At 41.6% G+C, this 16,916-nt stretch overlaps 4 protein-coding genes across 7 annotated transcripts; 2 read left to right on the top strand and 2 right to left on the bottom strand.

Moving 5' to 3' along the window:
* The first annotated feature begins 342 nt into the window (after window positions 1–342).
* Window positions 343–5,074, top strand: LOC120042764 (lipid droplet assembly factor 1-like). 3 transcript variants are annotated; one of them, XM_038987577.1, is made up of 6 exons: window positions 343–398; window positions 805–910; window positions 1,054–1,222; window positions 1,408–1,546; window positions 1,647–1,712; window positions 3,485–5,074. In XM_038987577.1, exons 2-6 carry the CDS (start codon window positions 815–817, stop codon window positions 3,510–3,512), a joined length of 498 nt encoding a protein of 165 aa, XP_038843505.1. In that variant the 5' UTR covers window positions 343–398; window positions 805–814; the 3' UTR covers window positions 3,513–5,074. The 3 variants fall into 3 exon arrangements, with proteins under 3 accessions (XP_038843505.1, XP_038843497.1, XP_038843513.1); XM_038987569.1 differs by lacking the exon at window positions 343–398 and adding an exon at window positions 406–703; XM_038987585.1 differs by lacking the exons at window positions 343–398; window positions 1,647–1,712 and adding an exon at window positions 406–703.
* A 71-nt stretch (window positions 5,075–5,145) lies between these two features.
* On the bottom strand, window positions 5,146–9,271 carry LOC120042754 (ER lumen protein-retaining receptor 2-like). The gene is made up of 5 exons (XM_038987557.1): window positions 9,011–9,271; window positions 7,575–7,675; window positions 7,110–7,268; window positions 6,720–6,972; window positions 5,146–6,451 (listed from the first exon to the last, which is right to left on the bottom strand). The coding sequence occupies exons 1-5, from the start codon at window positions 9,099–9,101 to the stop codon at window positions 6,417–6,419; spliced, it is 639 nt and encodes a 212-aa protein (XP_038843485.1). The 5' UTR covers window positions 9,102–9,271; the 3' UTR covers window positions 5,146–6,416.
* LOC120042739 (immunoglobulin superfamily member 6-like) lies at window positions 8,295–11,815 on the top strand. Of its 2 annotated transcripts, none has more exons than XM_038987548.1 (6): window positions 8,295–8,410; window positions 9,860–10,201; window positions 10,375–10,475; window positions 10,632–10,682; window positions 11,019–11,129; window positions 11,367–11,815. In XM_038987548.1, the coding sequence occupies exons 2-6, from the start codon at window positions 9,865–9,867 to the stop codon at window positions 11,415–11,417; spliced, it is 651 nt and encodes a 216-aa protein (XP_038843476.1). In that variant the 5' UTR covers window positions 8,295–8,410; window positions 9,860–9,864; the 3' UTR covers window positions 11,418–11,815. The 2 variants fall into 2 exon arrangements, with proteins under 2 accessions (XP_038843476.1, XP_038843468.1); XM_038987540.1 differs by lacking the exon at window positions 8,295–8,410 and adding an exon at window positions 9,330–9,713.
* Window positions 11,723–16,822, bottom strand: LOC120042729 (transmembrane protein 180-like). Its single transcript, XM_038987529.1, has 8 exons — window positions 16,308–16,822; window positions 15,545–15,859; window positions 15,113–15,409; window positions 14,848–14,970; window positions 14,487–14,641; window positions 14,174–14,257; window positions 13,481–13,624; window positions 11,723–12,429 (listed from the first exon to the last, which is right to left on the bottom strand). Exons 1-8 carry the CDS (start codon window positions 16,518–16,520, stop codon window positions 12,288–12,290), a joined length of 1,473 nt encoding a protein of 490 aa, XP_038843457.1. The 5' UTR covers window positions 16,521–16,822; the 3' UTR covers window positions 11,723–12,287.
* Window positions 16,823–16,916: the final 94 nt, after the last annotated feature.

Raw genomic sequence — 16,916 nt, 5'->3', positions numbered from 1 at the left:
TTTAGACTGACCACTGCCTATTCCTCTCTGTGTACACTTGGGGAGAAGGGTAGATAATTTGGATGCAAACTTCTTGAATGGGTTTTTTGTTCTATAGGTTCTATTTCTATGTATCAGTCAGATATGCTTTTCAGTCCTAGTAATTTTTGTTCTATGCATTTTACACCTTTTTGTTAACATCGCGATAGTTCACACGCAGCTTCAAACCAGTCGGCACACTTACTGACAGGTAGGTAACGAACAGAGTAGTACAGGATTAGATAGGAGGATTTAGTTGTTCTTAATGTTTGGTTCTTTAGTCCGTAAACTATGATTGACTAGACACTCCAGTACAGTAGGTGGCGGCATTCAACGATAACGTTTGTTTGCGGACCGCCATAATATTATAGAAGAAGAAGGTAACGAACAGTTTTGCAAAACGTTTGGATTAGTAGCGAACTACACGATTTGCTGTGTTAAAATTAAAGTCGTGTGGAATTGAGGAGTAACTCAATGTGTTGCTTGCTTTTTTAGCTAGCAAGTCGTTGGAAATCGCTTTAGCTATTCAGCTAGGCTAACGTTAGTGAAAGTAAACAAACCAAGAAACCCAGCTAACTGTTACTACAAACGTTAGCTGATGTGTCATCAAGGCGCTTTGCTGAAATATACTTATAAGTGAGCTAGCTAGATACTCGGTATTCATATGTGTGTGTATCCATGAGAGGTAGCTAAACTATGTGACATAGCAACATTTATTTATTTGTAAATGTATCCCTCATCCCCTCGCCTTATCTCCTCTTCTTCCACTTCTTCTGTGCATGACAGAAACCAAACAATGCAGTGCAACAATGTGACAACTATCCCCAAAGGGCTACTGCAGCTTCGAGGCAGTTTGAGTAGCATGATGGACAGCCTGTACTATAACCCCAAGGTAACAGTGCACCCTGTCTCCTCTTCAGCAACACTGTTACAAACTCTTGGTCTAACAGTAACAGGCATGTAGGGACCTATTACTTCTTAATAGGACAATAGGTCATGTGAAGCATGTTCACGACCCTTCTCTCTCCTCACTAGGTGGCAGAGCTGATGAACACATCAATGGGGCAGTACCTCAATGGCCACCCATTCTTAGCCATGGCTGTGTTGGTATTTGGCGCCATGGCCACTGTACCCATTGGGATTTTCCTGACCTTTGCCACTGTTACATTCATTGGTGCCACTGTGGGTTTAGTTTTATTGGAGGGTAAGTCCCTACGCTACCTATACAATACCTACTGTCCACTACTACAGTGCCAATACACTCTTCCCATCTGTGTAGTATAACAACTAGCCTGAATGCCTGTCTATCAGGGACAATGATGGTGGCTAATACTGAAACCCTTTCTCACTCTCTTGTTTTTCCTCATTATTCCTACCTTCTCCCTCCAGTGTTTCTGCTATCCCTGGGAGGGGTCAGTCTGCTGTGTGTGCTCTCTGCTCTGGCCATCCTCTCCATCCTGGTCTCCTTGGTCCTCGGTGCCTGTTACATTACCTCTTACAATGTGCTCAACTTCTACTACAGCCAGCGGTATCAAAACACACAGCCTGGAGTGAACACACACACACACACAGAGGCCCTTCATTTGAGATTCTCATTCTCTCCCTCTTTCTTTCTCTCTTTCACCCAGTGTCAGTAGGTACCGAGTCACTAGGTTGGAGTCTGCGACAAATATAACAGTCATGGAACAAGATGGGTGTGTTCAACTTAACACATTATTTGGTTGATGAACAAAAACGCCTTTCTAGACATACAGTTGAAGATGGAAGTTTACATACGCTTAGGTTGGAGTCATTAAAAGTCGTTTTTCAAACACTCCACAAATTTCTTGTATACAAACTATAGTTTTGGCAAGTCGGTTAGGACATCTACTTTGTGCATGACACAAGTCATTTTTCCAACAATTATTTACAGACAGATTATTTCACTTATAATTCACTGTATCACAATTCCAGTGGGTCAGAAGTTTACATACACTAAATTGACTGTGCCTTTGCACAGCTTGGAAAATTCCAGAAAATTATGTCATGGCTTTAGAAGCTTCTGATAGGCTAGTTGACATCATTTGAGTCAATTGGAGGGGTACCTGTGGATGTATTTCAAGGCCTACCTTCAAACTCAGTGCCTCTTTGCTTGACATCATGGGAAAATCAAAAGAAATCAGCCAAGACCTCAGAAAAAGAATTGTAGACTTCCACAAGTCTGGTTCATTCTCGGGAGCAATTTCCAAACGCCTGAAGGTACCACGTTCATCTGTACAAACAATGGTACGCAAGTATAAACACCATGGGACCACGCAGTTGTCATACCGCTCAGGAAGGAGACGCGTTCTGTCTCCTAGAGATGAACGTACTTTGTTGCTGAAAGTGCAAATCAATCCCAGAACAACGGCAAAGGACCTTGTGAAGATGCTGGAGGAAAAAGGTACAAAAGTATCTATATCCACAGTAAAACGAGTCCTGTATCGACATAACCTGAAAGGCCGCTCGGCAAGGAAGAAGCCACTGCTCCAAAACCGCCATAAAAAAGCCAGACGGTTTGCAACTGCACATGGGGACAAAGATTGTACTTTTTGGAGAAATGTCCTCTGGTCTGATGAAACAAAAATAGAACTGTTTGGCCATAATGACCATCGTTATGTTTGGAGTAAAAAGGGGGAGGCTTGCAAGCCGAAGAACACCATCCCAACCGTGAAGCACGGGGGTGGCAGCATCATGTTGTGGGGGTGCTTTGCTGCAGGAGTGACTGGTGCACTTCACAAAATAGATTGCATCATGAGGAAGGAAAATTATGTGAATATATTGAAGCAACATTTCAAGACATCAGTCAGGAAGTTAAAGCTTGGTCGCAAATGGGTCTTTCAAATGGACAATGACCCCAAGCATACTTCCAAAGTTGTGGCAAAATGGCTTAAGAACAACAAAGTCAAGGTATTGAAGTGGCCATCACAAAGCCCTGACCTCAATCCCATAGAAAATTTGTGGGCAGAACTGAGAAAGCACGTGCAAGCAAAGAGGCCTACAAACCTGACTCGGTTACACTAGCTGTGTCAGGAGGAATAGGCCAAAATTCACCCAACTTATTGTGGGAAGCTTGTGGAAAGCTACCCAAAACGTTTGACCCAAGTTTTACAATTTAAAGGCAATGCTACCAAATACGAATTGAGTGTATGTAAACTTCGGACCAAATGGGAATGTGATGAAAGAAATAAAAGCTGAAATAAATCATTCTCTCTACTATTATTCTGACATTTCACATTCTTAAAATAAAGTGGTGATCCTAACTGACCTAAGACAGGGAATTTTTACTACGATTAAATGTCAGGAATTGTGAAATACTGAGTTTAAAGGTATTTGGCTAAGGTGTACTTTAACTCTATCATACAATGTTGTTTCTCATAAGTTTAAAGTGTCCCTTTAATTTAATACTCAAGTTGTTTGTTCTCTCCCCTACTTTAAAATCTGGCAGAGAAGAAGATGGGAAGCCGGAGGTATAAGGAGCTGCAGCGTCAGTGATGGAGATGGCCTTCTACAGACACAATCGTATACTGATCACTGCACTGCAGTCCTCTCACTGGCAGATAGGGGTTCCTCTAGACTCGAGAACTAGATAGAGTAAAACCTCAGGTTGACTTTTCATTAAAGGCCAATGCAGCTGTTTTTATCTCAATATCAAATCATTTCTGGCTAATAATTAAGTACCTTACTGTGATTTGTTTTAAATTAAAACAAACAAAAATTGCTTCTTAGCAAAGAGCATGTTCTCATGCAATAATTGTTTAGGTCTAAGTGGCGAGGGAAAAACTGAACAATATCTGTTATTGTCAGAGATGTTTGGAACTCACTTTCTTATTGGTCTATTAACTAATTTACCGCCAGGTGATGTCAACAGGCAACCCACCAAAGCAGGCTGAAATTTCAGGTGGTCTTTTCAAACAGCTCTTGCACTGAAAGGGCATCATTTTCACAATTGCACAGTATTATTCCAACATCATAGTCTGGAAATATTTATAAAACAGAAAAATCATGTCTTTGACTGCCCTGGGCCTTTAACTAGAAAAATCTATTATCCAAACAGCCCAATGGAATCATCACCATTGATACAAGTATTAATATTTCTTTATATGATTCTGGAGGTTGTATAATTTCACCTGACAATGTAGGCACATTGATTGTTGATTTATTTTATTGCATTATAGCATTTGTACTAATATCTCTATTTTCTTGATCTTTCTAAGGGTTAAGAGTACAAATATGTATATTTTATACATAAACAGTTGAAATTCAAGCTGCAATCAGTTGCTAGTCTGATTGTCAGATGTTACATGCAATGAATGTACCTTGGTTTTTATTGTCCTCATCATTTGCAATGGAGAGGGGACTAAGAACCTGTAATGGTAGAAATGATTTGTTAAACAAAGCCCATTTAGAACATGACAGATGACCAGGTAGCAGTGCAAATAATATACATGTTACTACTACATTGTATTTGACAATAATCTGTGTATTCTGTAAACAATGTGTACATTTGCCAAAGATTTCATTAAATGTGTTAATCTAGTTTTGATCCACATAGGATTAATAACAGGTCAGTCTTTTACGTTTAAAATCTGTGGTCCATTTGAACAGTGGGAGCTAGTTTCTGTGACTAAGGTCATGTCTGTTTTTGTAAACCAGACATGTAAAGTATGCACTAATAGAGATGATAGTGACTGATGATTTGTATAAAAAATAGTGTTTTTATATGTATTCAATTGAATGTACCTTTTCTCTGAAGGTTAGTGGTGAGATGTTACTTTGATGGAATGTTTAAAGTAAATCACTTCAACTGCACTAAATTGATTTGCTCTAGAAAGCCAGTGTCTCAGTATTGTAAGACATTTTTCTAATGTACAAAAGTGTGCCCATTTGTAATGATTGACCCTTCACAGATTTGTAGTTCAGGCCTTGGGCTGTTCTTGTTAAATGTTCTGTATTGTCATGTTTAAGGTGGACCCCAGGAAGAGTAGCTGCTGCTTTCACAACAGCTAATGGGGATTCTAATAAAATACAAGTAATTACCATTTTTTGGCTAATCTTTTTCTAGCTGTCTGTACATAGGTGTTTTTTCACATTAACAAGGTAAAATTGTGCTTTTTCATAAAAAGTTTATTGGAGGTGAGGTGGTATCACAGTTATCATGCAACTTAAAACAAAAGAAGCTATAGGAATGACTCAAATTAAGACTATGGAGGTTTACTTAGCTGGGAAAATGGGTCAAATCTCAACATGTTACTCAAATGCATACATACCAAACACCATATCTCACACAATCCTCCTCAACCCTGTTCTAGAATATCATGTATATTTCAATGGGTCTTTTACCTGTGACAAATGACTGCATCTTTATTTAAACAGCTAAACAAACTGACCATGTAAGGCGATTACAGTATTCAATCAAATTAACCTTAGTCTATGACTGCATTGAAAACAAACCAAATAGCCCTATCGGAAAGCACATTTACTGATATGGACCCCTAAATTACTTACAATCATCCAATGTTGAACAAGCTGATGCTGGGCCTAAGTAATGCAATAAACTCTTATTTTGGTTGGTGATGTGAACGGTGATATGTATCATGTTAAGAGGGGAACTTCATCTTAGAATGACAAGTATGTACATAAATGGAGGACACCAAGATGAAGAATTTATGCTTTTCAAATTTGACAACTGCATTGAAGCAAATTTTGCCAAAAATGTCAAAAGGGCAACTGGAAAAAAATATATTGGGCAAAGGGTTCTATAAACAAGAACCCAGAAGTGGGCTTTGCAGGATCACTTTTTCAAGAGAGGAGTGCAAACTGGGATATCCAAATGAAAGAGCACCTACAAAACATAAGTAAATGTAGTTGTGAATAATAAAATTGGCCACGGGGGTACAGTCATGTAAAAAACTATGAAAAAAACAAGACATAAAATCATCATTACATAATACTCCTTGACACATCGTTTCCATCTTAATCAAAGACTACATTTTTGCATTTCATTTTGAAGTTTGGCATGGTACTTTGTATTGAGTCAACCCTAATCAATACAATGCATATTGAGCCATCAAAGAGCACACCTCACATGTCGAAAAAAAAAACATGTTTTCTTTCTATTTTGAACAGCAATGAGAAAAGGTAAGGCAAGATGCTAAAAATAGATATCTGATGACTGTGTGAAGACCTGGGATGACCTCTCATTCAGTTTTGGAGCCGTTGTTTACCAGTTCAAAGTTATTCATGAAGAAGACTAGTGTTTCCCCCCCTTGAGTCGCTCTGTCTCTCAGGCATCTTGTGCTTGCTCAGCGGGGTTCCCGTGATGTCATCTCCACGCACCCTGAGTCTGCTGGGAGACACGGGGTCTCCGTCTGAACCTCTCATGCTGGCAGGCTCAGCTTCTTTCCTTTCAGCACTGAGGATTATAGAGATACATGTCAGAGGGTCCAATGATTTTTTTAAATGCATTTCCCTTGCAATGTGCTGATTCCTGTGCACTACAACATTCAAACTGTATCTAGATAGAGTATAACTCATTTAGAATATGATGTAGTCCTACAAACGCAACCATCAATTACTCCAACAATGCTTACTTACGCACACATAAAATACCAGAAGGTCAAACAGCGAATACACAGATGGCAGAACATAAATCAGAGGTGGGCATTTAGGTGGACACTCACCTTTGGTGACATAAAGGTAGAAGAAGTCGCAGTAGAGGATGGTCTGCACCATGCCGGCCACGATGGCGATCATGTCAAAGAAACCCTCGAAGTAAAAGCGCCAGATCCAGTTGAAGAGGTACAGGGCCCGGTAGAGACCCAGGAAGAACAGGTAGTGGGTGGTGATTGTCTCCGCCTCGCCCGTCTTACTGATCATGAAGAGCTGGGGCAGGATGGCCACCGACTCCAGGTAGATGGAGAATGTCCACAGGATCTGATAGAAAGACAAACAACAATGTATATTAGCCATTAATCTCATCCGCCAGCTCTCTCACAACTGACCATGCGGAATAGGTTAAGTAGCCATCAACTAAGGGTTTCTCCTTCATATGTAATGTAAATGTCTCTAACCTCTAGGAAAGAGAAGTCATGGTTGACCAGGCAGGCGAGGCCCCCTACAGGAACCACCAGGAACTCCATTCGAAAGCTGTCATGGTTCCCATCATAGGTGGCCTTGAACTTCATGTAGATCAGGTAGACAGTGGCGTAGGCACAACCAATGTAGATAACCTGCAGGGAAGAGTAGAGGGAGAAAATGAACGTATCCCATATTAATGGTGCTGAGAAGAAAATAGTAGCGCAGTCTAGACCGTCTCTCATAAGGACTTGTGCCAGAAGAAATCTACAGATAGAACTTATCTGAAGCCCCAGAGAGATTTGGTGAGGACGTTGTCAATTGCTTATGCAGACAACTCTAAGAGATTCCACAGATTCCGCCTGGTCTAACTCATAACACTTACTCAATACTATCAGTGGTTTGGAGGTATGGAGTGAAGGAAAGGAAGGCTCATTATTAAGGCCCAGCCATCCTCTTACCTTCATGGTGGTGTTGTAGAGGGAAATGAAGGAGGTGAGGAGGTCCAGGTAGCGAGTAGTGAAGACCAAAGCAAATAGGATCTGGCTCTTCCCGGAGATACCTGGAAGGGACAACCAGTTTTACAACAGTAGGACAGATAATACCTGGGAATGAAATAAGAAATTCTTCTTCTAGTTTTGCATCACTTCAAGAACAAGTTCTGGAAGAAAAGCAAGTCCTTCACAACTTCTGAAATAGTCTTCCTTTGCAAGCCCCTGCCCGGTCAGAGCTGCAAGTGTGATAGTATCTTATTAACAGAATTTTGAATGAGAGAAACCCATGTCTGACTAGAGGGTAAATTAACTGTATCTGTTTGCTGAAACTACATCAAGAAATGCAGCAGCATCTCAAGACCAGGGTGTTCACCCAGCAACTAATGCATCTCCATGTAGGCCTAATCGTAATGTGCACAATAAATCTTATTTATTCCATATATTACAGTGACTGGTATTAGAAAAAGACAGCAGAGCCTAATGCCTCAAAGACAAATTAATCCGATGCAAACAAGGTCAATGAGAGAAACGTGTGCGAGTGTTTAGAATATGGGATGTGTTCAGCTAATTTGAGACATAAATGTAATAGTGTCGACTACTTTTGAGTGAGAATGTATTGATTCCTTGCCAACTAATTTAATTTCGTGAGACTTTCAAGAATGCCACGTCAGAGTCCAGATCTAACAATCAAACGCCGGGCTACATTGAGTGAACTCGCATGCCAGACTGTTGCAGAAAACAAGGTGACACTAGACGGGATGTTTAAACAGAAGTTATAAATAAATACCTCATCTGAAAGCAAGGTAGAGTGTCCAAACCTGCATCACTTTATGAGCAATCGATTTTTTTTAAATCGACTTTTGGCTGTTACACGTAGCTAGCTAATTAGATACCGTAGCTAACATGTTTTGCATATCAAGTTAGCTAGCTACCAGTTACATAGGTGGCAAACCAGATATTCAATGAAGGCTTTGATTAAACAGTAATCCGTTAAACTAGTAGTTAACTTTAAAATCAGAGCAATCCAAGTTGCCGCTCTAGAATAGACAGCTAGCAAGTTGGCATGCTACTGTGGTGAAGTAGCGAACGTTCAACCAATTCAAGCTCACCAACTAGCGAACACAACAGGATCTGCATATAATTGTTTCATGATGCATTATATATACACTGATCAGCACTTAATGCCATTCGTTGCTTGTTTGTTCTGTAACTAAATATTAGTGGGTTCGGGATATAACGCTAACGTTAACTATCCGTGTTAGCTAGCTGTCTACAGGGATCTAAACTACAGCTAACTAGATGGGTTGGAATATGGGCAGACGGCTAACTAAATACATAAGTAGACAGCACATAGCCAATAAGTCATTTGAAGAAATATACATTTTAGTAGCTAATATACTCACCAGCACACGACCTGGTTTTCCATATTTTGAGCAGGAGAATGATGATAGCTGCCAAGTGAGAGAGGTCTCCCGTTAACCTGAAGATGTTCATTGCTAGAGCTGATGCCTTCTTTTGACACCGGTGAAAATGACTTAAAGTCTACTGTTAAATTTTCTGGTTTAAACTAACTTATTTAACCGGCTTCATAAATCCCTTTTTTGATGCAACGAGTTGAAATATGGCGATAGGGCAAGTCGACGTGGAAGGGGGCGTAAGAAAAACGTAAATTACAAAGCAAGTTGGGTTCGGATTGGATACAGTGGTTTGAGTGAGACCTGTGCTAAACACGCCCAGCAGCATCCATTGGTAAGAATTTCTAGTTGAATAATACGCAATGTGACAGTCATGCCAGGCCCTTGAATTTGAAGAACGGCGAACAGATTGATTCTCACATCTCGCTGATGTTGCAACATTACTACGAGAAGACAGCTTTGACTGACAACTGTGAGAGAATTTGTTTGGGATTACAACACCAAACACATAATGATGAGATACTTGGTTAACAGGATGGAAAACTGAGAGAAGTGAAAACATCCATCTTCCTGTTCTGTCTATAGCACACTTAGTCATGAGATCACAGCGCGCATTCACACACAACATTGTTTTCATCAGAACGGATTTACCAGTGTTTTCCTCTATCACGCGAATTCATCTCGACAGCCGGTAAGGACATATCAGCTAAATTAAATGTATCTTTATGTCAGTATGATCAAATATCAGATTAAAACTGGTTTGATTCCATATTAGCTTCACTTATAACGATTGAGAGTACAACTTTATGATTGTACCTGTATCTGTTTTTACTCCAGACTTCATGGAGAACAGGGAAAACTGCCCCCAAGGGTTATCGTTACACCAACCAGACGATATCATTTGGCGGATAGGGGGTCAGTCAGCCTCTCTCCCCTGTAACATCGCATATGATACCAATAGGAACATTGATTTCCTCTGGTTCGTCTTCAAGCAGGACGCTCACCACTCGGTCGATCTGATGACCCAGCAACACAAATACAGCCTGGAGAGAAACAGCCTAAATATCAACTCACTCCAGGCCAATGACAGCGGGGTGTACCACTGTGCTGCCCTGTTTAGAGACGTGGTATGCCGCGGGGCACAGGAGATAGGGCAGGGCACCACGCTGGTGGTGAGAGGTAAGAGCATAGAATTAAATAGAACATGTGTCATTTGAATTTATTACTCATCATTTAATGTATCTCTATGGGTAAGAGTGTTTGGGGTAGCAAGGGGGACTTTTCAGTTCTACTCAAGTTTTGCCGTTACAACCATATGAAAACCAAGTGCCAGTTCTCCTGTGTGCTTTCAGAGAGGGGCATGCAGATGGCCTGGCATGTTTTGCTGTGGCTGCTGTTTGTCCTGTTGGCCTTGTACAGTCTGGCAATACTGATTCTGATCATTCGTAAGAAGGTAAGCTATTGTATTACTCTAGATACATACATATAATGATCATTATGAATTGGTTGTTGTTTGAGACGTAACAGTGCATAAAATATATTGACCAATCATGCAACCATCATAATCATCTAGTCTACATTGGATTCTAACCTGCTCATTCTACACTAGACTGGGAAAGACATTGCCGTTTGCAGAGGCACACAGAAGGGTGACATCCAGGTGCAGTCTTCTCTTTTCTACTGCCTCACTGAAGTTGTTCATGATGTCTTAAAGAATACTTGATACCACCACAATGTGCTCACAATATTTAGTTTCACCATGTTGTGGAAAGCCCAATGTCTTAAACAAGGAACAGCTAGATTTCTAAGCCCTTGCTATCATTGTTTTGTAAGAGGGGTTATTCCTCTTCAGTAAATTCCTAGTATAATCCTCAGTCTCACAATGTTGAGACTTTAATGTATGTTTACATTGCAGAAAGACAAGGAAATACAACACGTTTTAGTTATTTACCACTGCGATGTAACCAATTTGTTTGCTGTTCATTCTCTCTTACAGAAGAATAAAGTTCGAGTACAGTTTGGTGCTGTTGTGCAAGAGCTGTACGGCAAGAGGAACTTACGAAGTAACAAGAAAAACCCCAACCACAGTAGCCCTGCTCTAAACAAGGTACGGGATGGTCACATTGCATTTTCCTAATATGGCTTATTGGCTTTCCTAATAAGTATGAGAGAGGCTAGGAAAGTGCTTAGATTTGTTATGTTTATGTTATGACTCAGATATATCAACCTGTTTTCAATTGACTAAATTATCACACCTTGTTCTTAAGCACTCTTCTCTATCAACACATCTAATCTACACCATGTTGACTCTACAGCTGATAAACTCAACTGAATCGTCTTGCAGGTTGAAAGCCCCCACTCCAACCATCCAGAGGACATTTACCAAAACCAGTGACTCAACAAAAAGGAGAACCGCTAATGACAGCTACTTCCCTACACAGACTGATCTTCAGGCGGGAGAGACTATAAACTATAAGGACACTGCTGACCTGCAAAACGACTAACCAAAATCTAAAACTGACCCTTACCTTAACCAAAGAGTAACAAGACAAAAACAATCCCGATTTGATGAAGTTCAAATTAATCAGAAAGAAAAAGTCCCTCTACTGAATCTGAAGTTCACCTATTTGAATATCCAATTTCTTGGTCCATGTTTCAGGTTCAAAAGTCAACGTAAATAACACGTGCAAGTTATTTGAATGAAGGCTTATTGTTTTTAATTAAAATTGAAACGGTGTAAAAGGACTTGTAGAAAACATTCCAACAAATTAATGCAAATCATTTGAATGAACAGCATATTTGTTTGGTATTAACTATTTAGACAAAGGCACAACATCACAATGGTTCAGGTCCCATGATAACAGTATGTAGTATACACAATGTCAAAGAAAATATCTGTTTTACATTCAATTTGTTTGGAGAACAAAGTCTGCAAACTAAGAAATTATGTGAAAGTAATCTGATGCTACAATAACCCTCAAACTTGGTTAAGTCATACAGTTTTCACAGTAACTAACATAATAGTATTGCATAGAGTAATAGCAGACTCAGGTACTGTGCTCCTGCTACCAGAGTTAGGGTCAGTACCATTTCCTTCATCACCACCAGACAAGTTCACCGACAAACATATACAGATGGAGTGTTTTCTTCTGCAGTACCCTCTGGCCATTACACCCCCATGTTCCCTTTAGGAGTGCTGCAGCAACCTATCAAGTCTTAGAAAACAGCATAGACAGTGACTCATAAACAGCATAAATTGAGTGACTCAACCGTCGATATACATGGTGTCCACGGTGTGACTGTTGCGTATTGAGAAGGGCTTCCAGGCGAAGACTTGCAGGGCGGCGACACACATGGGCACCACACACACCAGGTAGAACATGGTGGTGTGGAGGGCCTCCAAGTCACTGCAGGGGAGGAGTAGGACATTATTCAGACAGTACAGGGTATGTTACAAGATATAGAGGAGATACTGGAAATGTGTTGTCATGAATTCAACCAGTATGTCTGTATCAAGACAATTCATAAAAATTACATCTAATAATGCTATGATAGAGATGCATTAAAGTAACGTATAATTAACTACCATGTCGTAGAATAGATGCAGTTGCTTTCCATGGGTTCACTGACACAATTAATGTAACATGTCAATGCAGCTATTTCACCACTAGGGGGAGTAAGCAGTTCTCAGTAAGCGTAACATTAGATTTCAAGCTTTAACCCCAGCAAGTTGTCAAACACTACATCTATGGACAACAATGTGTGATATCGGCACCTGAAATGAATCAAATGCTACTTTAATTCAGCAGGTGACTCGCTGGCAGTGAACCAATCCTAGATCATTCCTACTCCTACAGCCCCAAAATACACCAGGCCGTAACAGTAAGACTGGTTTGGTCAGGCTAAAGTTAATTTGCATGCTGGCAGAGCAAACATGGATTATAGCTAATAATGCAAAACACAGAACAGGATCTTAAATGGTCGTCCTTGATAGTCTAAAGTGCCTTCCTCGCCTCACTTATCTGAAGACACAGATCAGATACAAGCAAAATGGATGTCTACAGGGAATTCACTTTCACTTTTTCAGTACTCACCACAATAATACAATTAGCAAAAAGGAGATAAGGAGTGGACATTTAAGACTATTGAGACGCAGCCCTTACCTGGGGTTTGCATCCCTCCCAGCAGCCCTTACCTGGGGTTTGCATCCCTCCCAGCAGCCTTTACCTGGGGTTTGCATCCCTCCCAGCAGCCTTTACCTGGGGTTTGCATCCCTCACCTGGGGTTTGCATCCCTCCCAGCAGCCCTTACCTGGGGTTTGCATCCCTCCCAGCAGCCCTTACCTGGGGTTTGCATCCCTCCCAGCAGCCCTTACCTGGGGTTTGCATCCCTCCCAGCAGCCCTTACCTGGGGTTTGCATCCCCCCAGCAGCCCCTACCTGGGGTTTGCAGCCCTTACCTGGGGTTTGCATCCCTCCCAGCGTCCTTCAGGTTCTCATAGCCAAACTGGTTTAGGATGGAGACCACCAGCATAGGAGCCAGTGACTGGGCTGGTTTAGTGAACAGAGCATTGGTCCCAAACACCATGGAGGAGAGGGGGGAGCTGTAGAGGACACAGAGGGAAAGGACACAACAAGGCTTTAATACTTGATCCACTTACTTTGACGTCATAAGGATATAACAATGACAATAATAATCATGGATTGGATTTATATTTTCCATCAAGGGCTCAAAGCGCTTTTAGCCATACCCTTGCTAGTGTTTATCTCCGTCACTGTGTTTACATTCCTGTCTGTGTACTGTACGTGACTTACAGAGATGCACATTGATTGTAACCTTTTGCATTTGAAGTTCAAATAACTTCCTCTTCCACACTTACTTTGGTGGGTTAATATCAATACATACTTAATGTGCCCTAAAAAGTACATACAGCCTCTGTTGCTTTTGTAATGTTAGGTAGGTGCCCTTCCAAGGGAGGCTGTTAGGTACTGTAGCACTGCCAATGAAGCTCAGTGTTAGCCTACAGAACACACCTGAGAGAGTAGTGTTCTATTTCTGTCTATCTGTAATGGATGGCTGGGCGGGTGGAGGTCACCGTGTGCTGATGTGGCACTATTATAACTGTGCTGTCACACAGCAGACCTGGATTTACCTGCGCTTGTGTCTCTGAAGATCTGAGTCGATAATGTCAGCCAGAGGCAGGTTAAACAGACTGAAGGCTGCCTGGACAAGGACCCTTAATGGCGACAAAGAGAATATATATATATATATTTTTTTACAATTAAATAGTGTTTGTATGATAAAGCAAACAGTTGGAAAATGGCACTGGAGCAAATCATGTTACTGAATTACATAACTGACGGAAATAACGGAAACTTACTGTCATTAATGCCAGTGGCTACAATAACATATAAATAGATGATATAATAACATTACAATGACAATACCATAACATAACTTCTTACATGTTAGCGGTCAGGAAGAATGCCAGGATGTAGTAGTGATGTGGCCCCAGCACCAGCATGACAGCAGCCATGCCAGCTTCCACGTAGAAGGTGAGCAGGATGATCTTGTAGTAGCCTAGGTCGTGGAGCAGGCTCTGACTGCTCAGCACAACCAACTGAGAGAGACGCACCACAGAGAGATGACAATAAGATACAGTAAGTAACACTATGGGAATAAATCAATGAGGCAATGCTATAAAATAGGTGGTCTAGTGTGTGGTCAGCACTTTGCAAGACACTCAATGCAATACATTGGTGATGAAGAGTGAGGTTAGTGACTCCCTCCACTCAGTATAAAGTGTTTTGAGCTGCGGTATGTTACCTGAGGACAGATGAATCCAGCTCCATACATGAAGCTCTTGGCCAGTGACGGAAGCACGTTGGGGGGTATCAGATGCTCCGCGAAGATCATAGTGAAGTTATTACAGAATGCCACCATGAAGACCTGGAAAAAGTGCAATGGATAGGAAATATAAATGTAATGGTCAGCTGTGGTACACACTCATATACACACATATCCCCATTAACAGAACAAACCACATTCTGTGGCCCCATTGAGTGGCTGTATCCCAGTCTTTTTTTCTGACCTGAAAGAAGTTCATGAGCACAAAGAGCTGGAAGTCCCTATTGGTCAGGATCTGCAAGGTCATAGAGGTCACCAAGGAGAAGGAAAGAGTTGATTGGCCAGAACCTTGGTAGTTTGACCCCGGTGCTGACCCTTTGGTGTCAAAGCGGCTCTCGCTGTGTAGGCCTGTGTAGATCATGCAGCCACAAGCCAGAACGGCCACCAGGACAGTGAAGCCCTGGAAGGATGGGAAGTCATCCATGTTCTGGGAGAGGAGGCCGCAGAATAGAACACTGGAGGAACCTATAAGTGACGCCACCTGGGGAGAGGAGGGGGAAGAGGAAACAAAGGTGAGAACACTTTACTGACTTCAGACAACAAAATAAATACCATATACAGCCTAAAATGAAACGGGTAAAAAAGAAACACTACACAAAACACCTCCCTTTCCTACCTGGTTGTATTTGATGAGTCTCAGCCTGCTCTGGTGGTGGCCTGATATCTCTGCAAAGAGGGCGCACTGCGCCAGCAACACAAACGTCAGCATCCCGTCGAACGCACACAACGCCACCATCAGGTGGACGCCGCTCATCCAGTCGCCGGGGGCATACTCTCGCCATGGAAACCAGGCGAGCAGGAAGGCGATTGCGTAGAAGGGAGCACCATACAGGATGGAGAGACGACGTTGAGAGCAGCACGGTACGCGGGAGTTATCCTGCAGGTAGCCGAACAGAGGGTCGTTCACTGCGTTCCACACCATGTACACCACCTGTCAGGATGAAGAGATGACAAAGAGGGATGACATAATTATTGTCTTGTTTGCATAGAAACGTGTATCTCAAAGTTGCTAATATTGCACAATTGCACAAATTACACATGTCAAAGGACTGTATATGCTGTCATGTGTTGTTCGTTCCACTTAATAAAGTGTGAGCAAGCTGCATGGCCAATAATACCATTGTATGTACATTCCTCACTACCATTGAGTATTGACATATCAAGCCAGTTATTCCCATTTTGAATTGACATATTATTATTGGGCAGTGCACAATGTAGGCCTATTATTATACAAGCGCACCATAGTCATAGGGCCCGAAGGCTACAGTCGCTGTTTAATAAATAATAATTTGTTTCGGTTATTCTCCCAACACTCTAACCACTGGGCTACCTGCCTCTTATATAGTTTATAGTATCTGTTACTGTAGTACAGTACTCACTTGTGACTGATGGAAAGCTCCCTCTGATATCTTGTATTTGTTGAGGAACAGCTTGACATAGTAGAAGCTGAATATGCTGTTCATCATGCCTGCTCCCAGCGTGGTCATGGAGTAAGCCACGGAGGCGGGGTGAGCCCCCAGACTCGCCAGGTGCCTCAGGATGTTCAGGCCGCCGAAGGTGCGAACACCTGCGGCTGGTTTCTCCACGGTCATGCCTGGTGGTGGTTTAATTTCTCCAGGCTACTCACTTTGATCTAATTACCACAGATTTGCAAAGTGAGTCGAGTGTCACTTGAGCAAAAGGTGAGTTTATAGAAACGGAGTTCACAGCTATTCATATTCCATGGCAAAAGTGCTGCAGTCGCGCGCAGGATTTCTACTATTTCGGCTTGGTCAGCAAACAGACTTTACAAATACTAATTAAGATAACCTCACTGACGAATACACAATCACAACTATATGTTAATATAAAATAATAACATTATGCGCCTCTCCTCGCTTGCAGCTATCAAACCCGTTTCTGTAAATGCGGAAATAGGCGGGGCAATAATCCATGTGACCGAACCATAACAAACAAACATTGGACAAAAAGGTGCTCTGGTCCCACCT

The sequence above is a fragment of the Salvelinus namaycush genome, chromosome 3 (genome assembly GCF_016432855.1).
Source record: "Salvelinus namaycush isolate Seneca chromosome 3, SaNama_1.0, whole genome shotgun sequence".
Classification (NCBI taxonomy): Eukaryota; Metazoa; Chordata; class Actinopteri; order Salmoniformes; family Salmonidae; genus Salvelinus; species Salvelinus namaycush.
The sequence above is the reverse complement of the archived record's forward strand: the minus strand, read 5'-3'. Positions and strand labels throughout refer to the sequence as shown.

What these genes read in the sequence shown, in the direction of transcription:
- LOC120042764 (XM_038987577.1), top strand. Translation starts at nt 815, where the DNA reads ATGCAGTGCAACAATGTGACAACTATCCCCAAAGGGCTACTGCAGCTT. An exon ending in AACTTCTACTACAGCCAGCG is followed by an intron (nt 1,547 to 1,646) that starts GTATCAAAACAC and finishes TCTTTCACCCAG; the next exon opens with TGTCAGTAGGTACCGAGTCA. An exon ending in ACAGTCATGGAACAAGATGG is followed by an intron (nt 1,713 to 3,484) that starts GTGTGTTCAACT and finishes AAAATCTGGCAG; the next exon opens with AGAAGAAGATGGGAAGCCGG.
- LOC120042754 (XM_038987557.1), bottom strand. Translation starts at nt 9,101, where the DNA reads ATGAACATCTTCAGGTTAACGGGAGACCTCTCTCACTTGGCAGCTATC. An exon ending in TCTACAACACCACCATGAAG is followed by an intron (nt 7,269 to 7,574) that starts GTAAGAGGATGG and finishes TCTTCCCTGCAG; the next exon opens with GTTATCTACATTGGTTGTGC. An exon ending in ATGACTTCTCTTTCCTAGAG is followed by an intron (nt 6,973 to 7,109) that starts GTTAGAGACATT and finishes TCTTTCTATCAG; the next exon opens with ATCCTGTGGACATTCTCCAT.
- LOC120042739 (XM_038987548.1), top strand. Translation starts at nt 9,865, where the DNA reads ATGGAGAACAGGGAAAACTGCCCCCAAGGGTTATCGTTACACCAACCA. An exon ending in CACAGAAGGGTGACATCCAG is followed by an intron (nt 10,683 to 11,018) that starts GTGCAGTCTTCT and finishes TCTCTCTTACAG; the next exon opens with AAGAATAAAGTTCGAGTACA. An exon ending in GTAGCCCTGCTCTAAACAAG is followed by an intron (nt 11,130 to 11,366) that starts GTACGGGATGGT and finishes ATCGTCTTGCAG; the next exon opens with GTTGAAAGCCCCCACTCCAA.
- LOC120042729 (XM_038987529.1), bottom strand. Translation starts at nt 16,520, where the DNA reads ATGACCGTGGAGAAACCAGCCGCAGGTGTTCGCACCTTCGGCGGCCTG. An exon ending in GACTCATCAAATACAACCAG is followed by an intron (nt 15,410 to 15,544) that starts GTAGGAAAGGGA and finishes TCCTCTCCCCAG; the next exon opens with GTGGCGTCACTTATAGGTTC. An exon ending in TTCTTCCTGACCGCTAACAT is followed by an intron (nt 14,258 to 14,486) that starts GTAAGAAGTTAT and finishes GTCGCCATTAAG; the next exon opens with GGTCCTTGTCCAGGCAGCCT.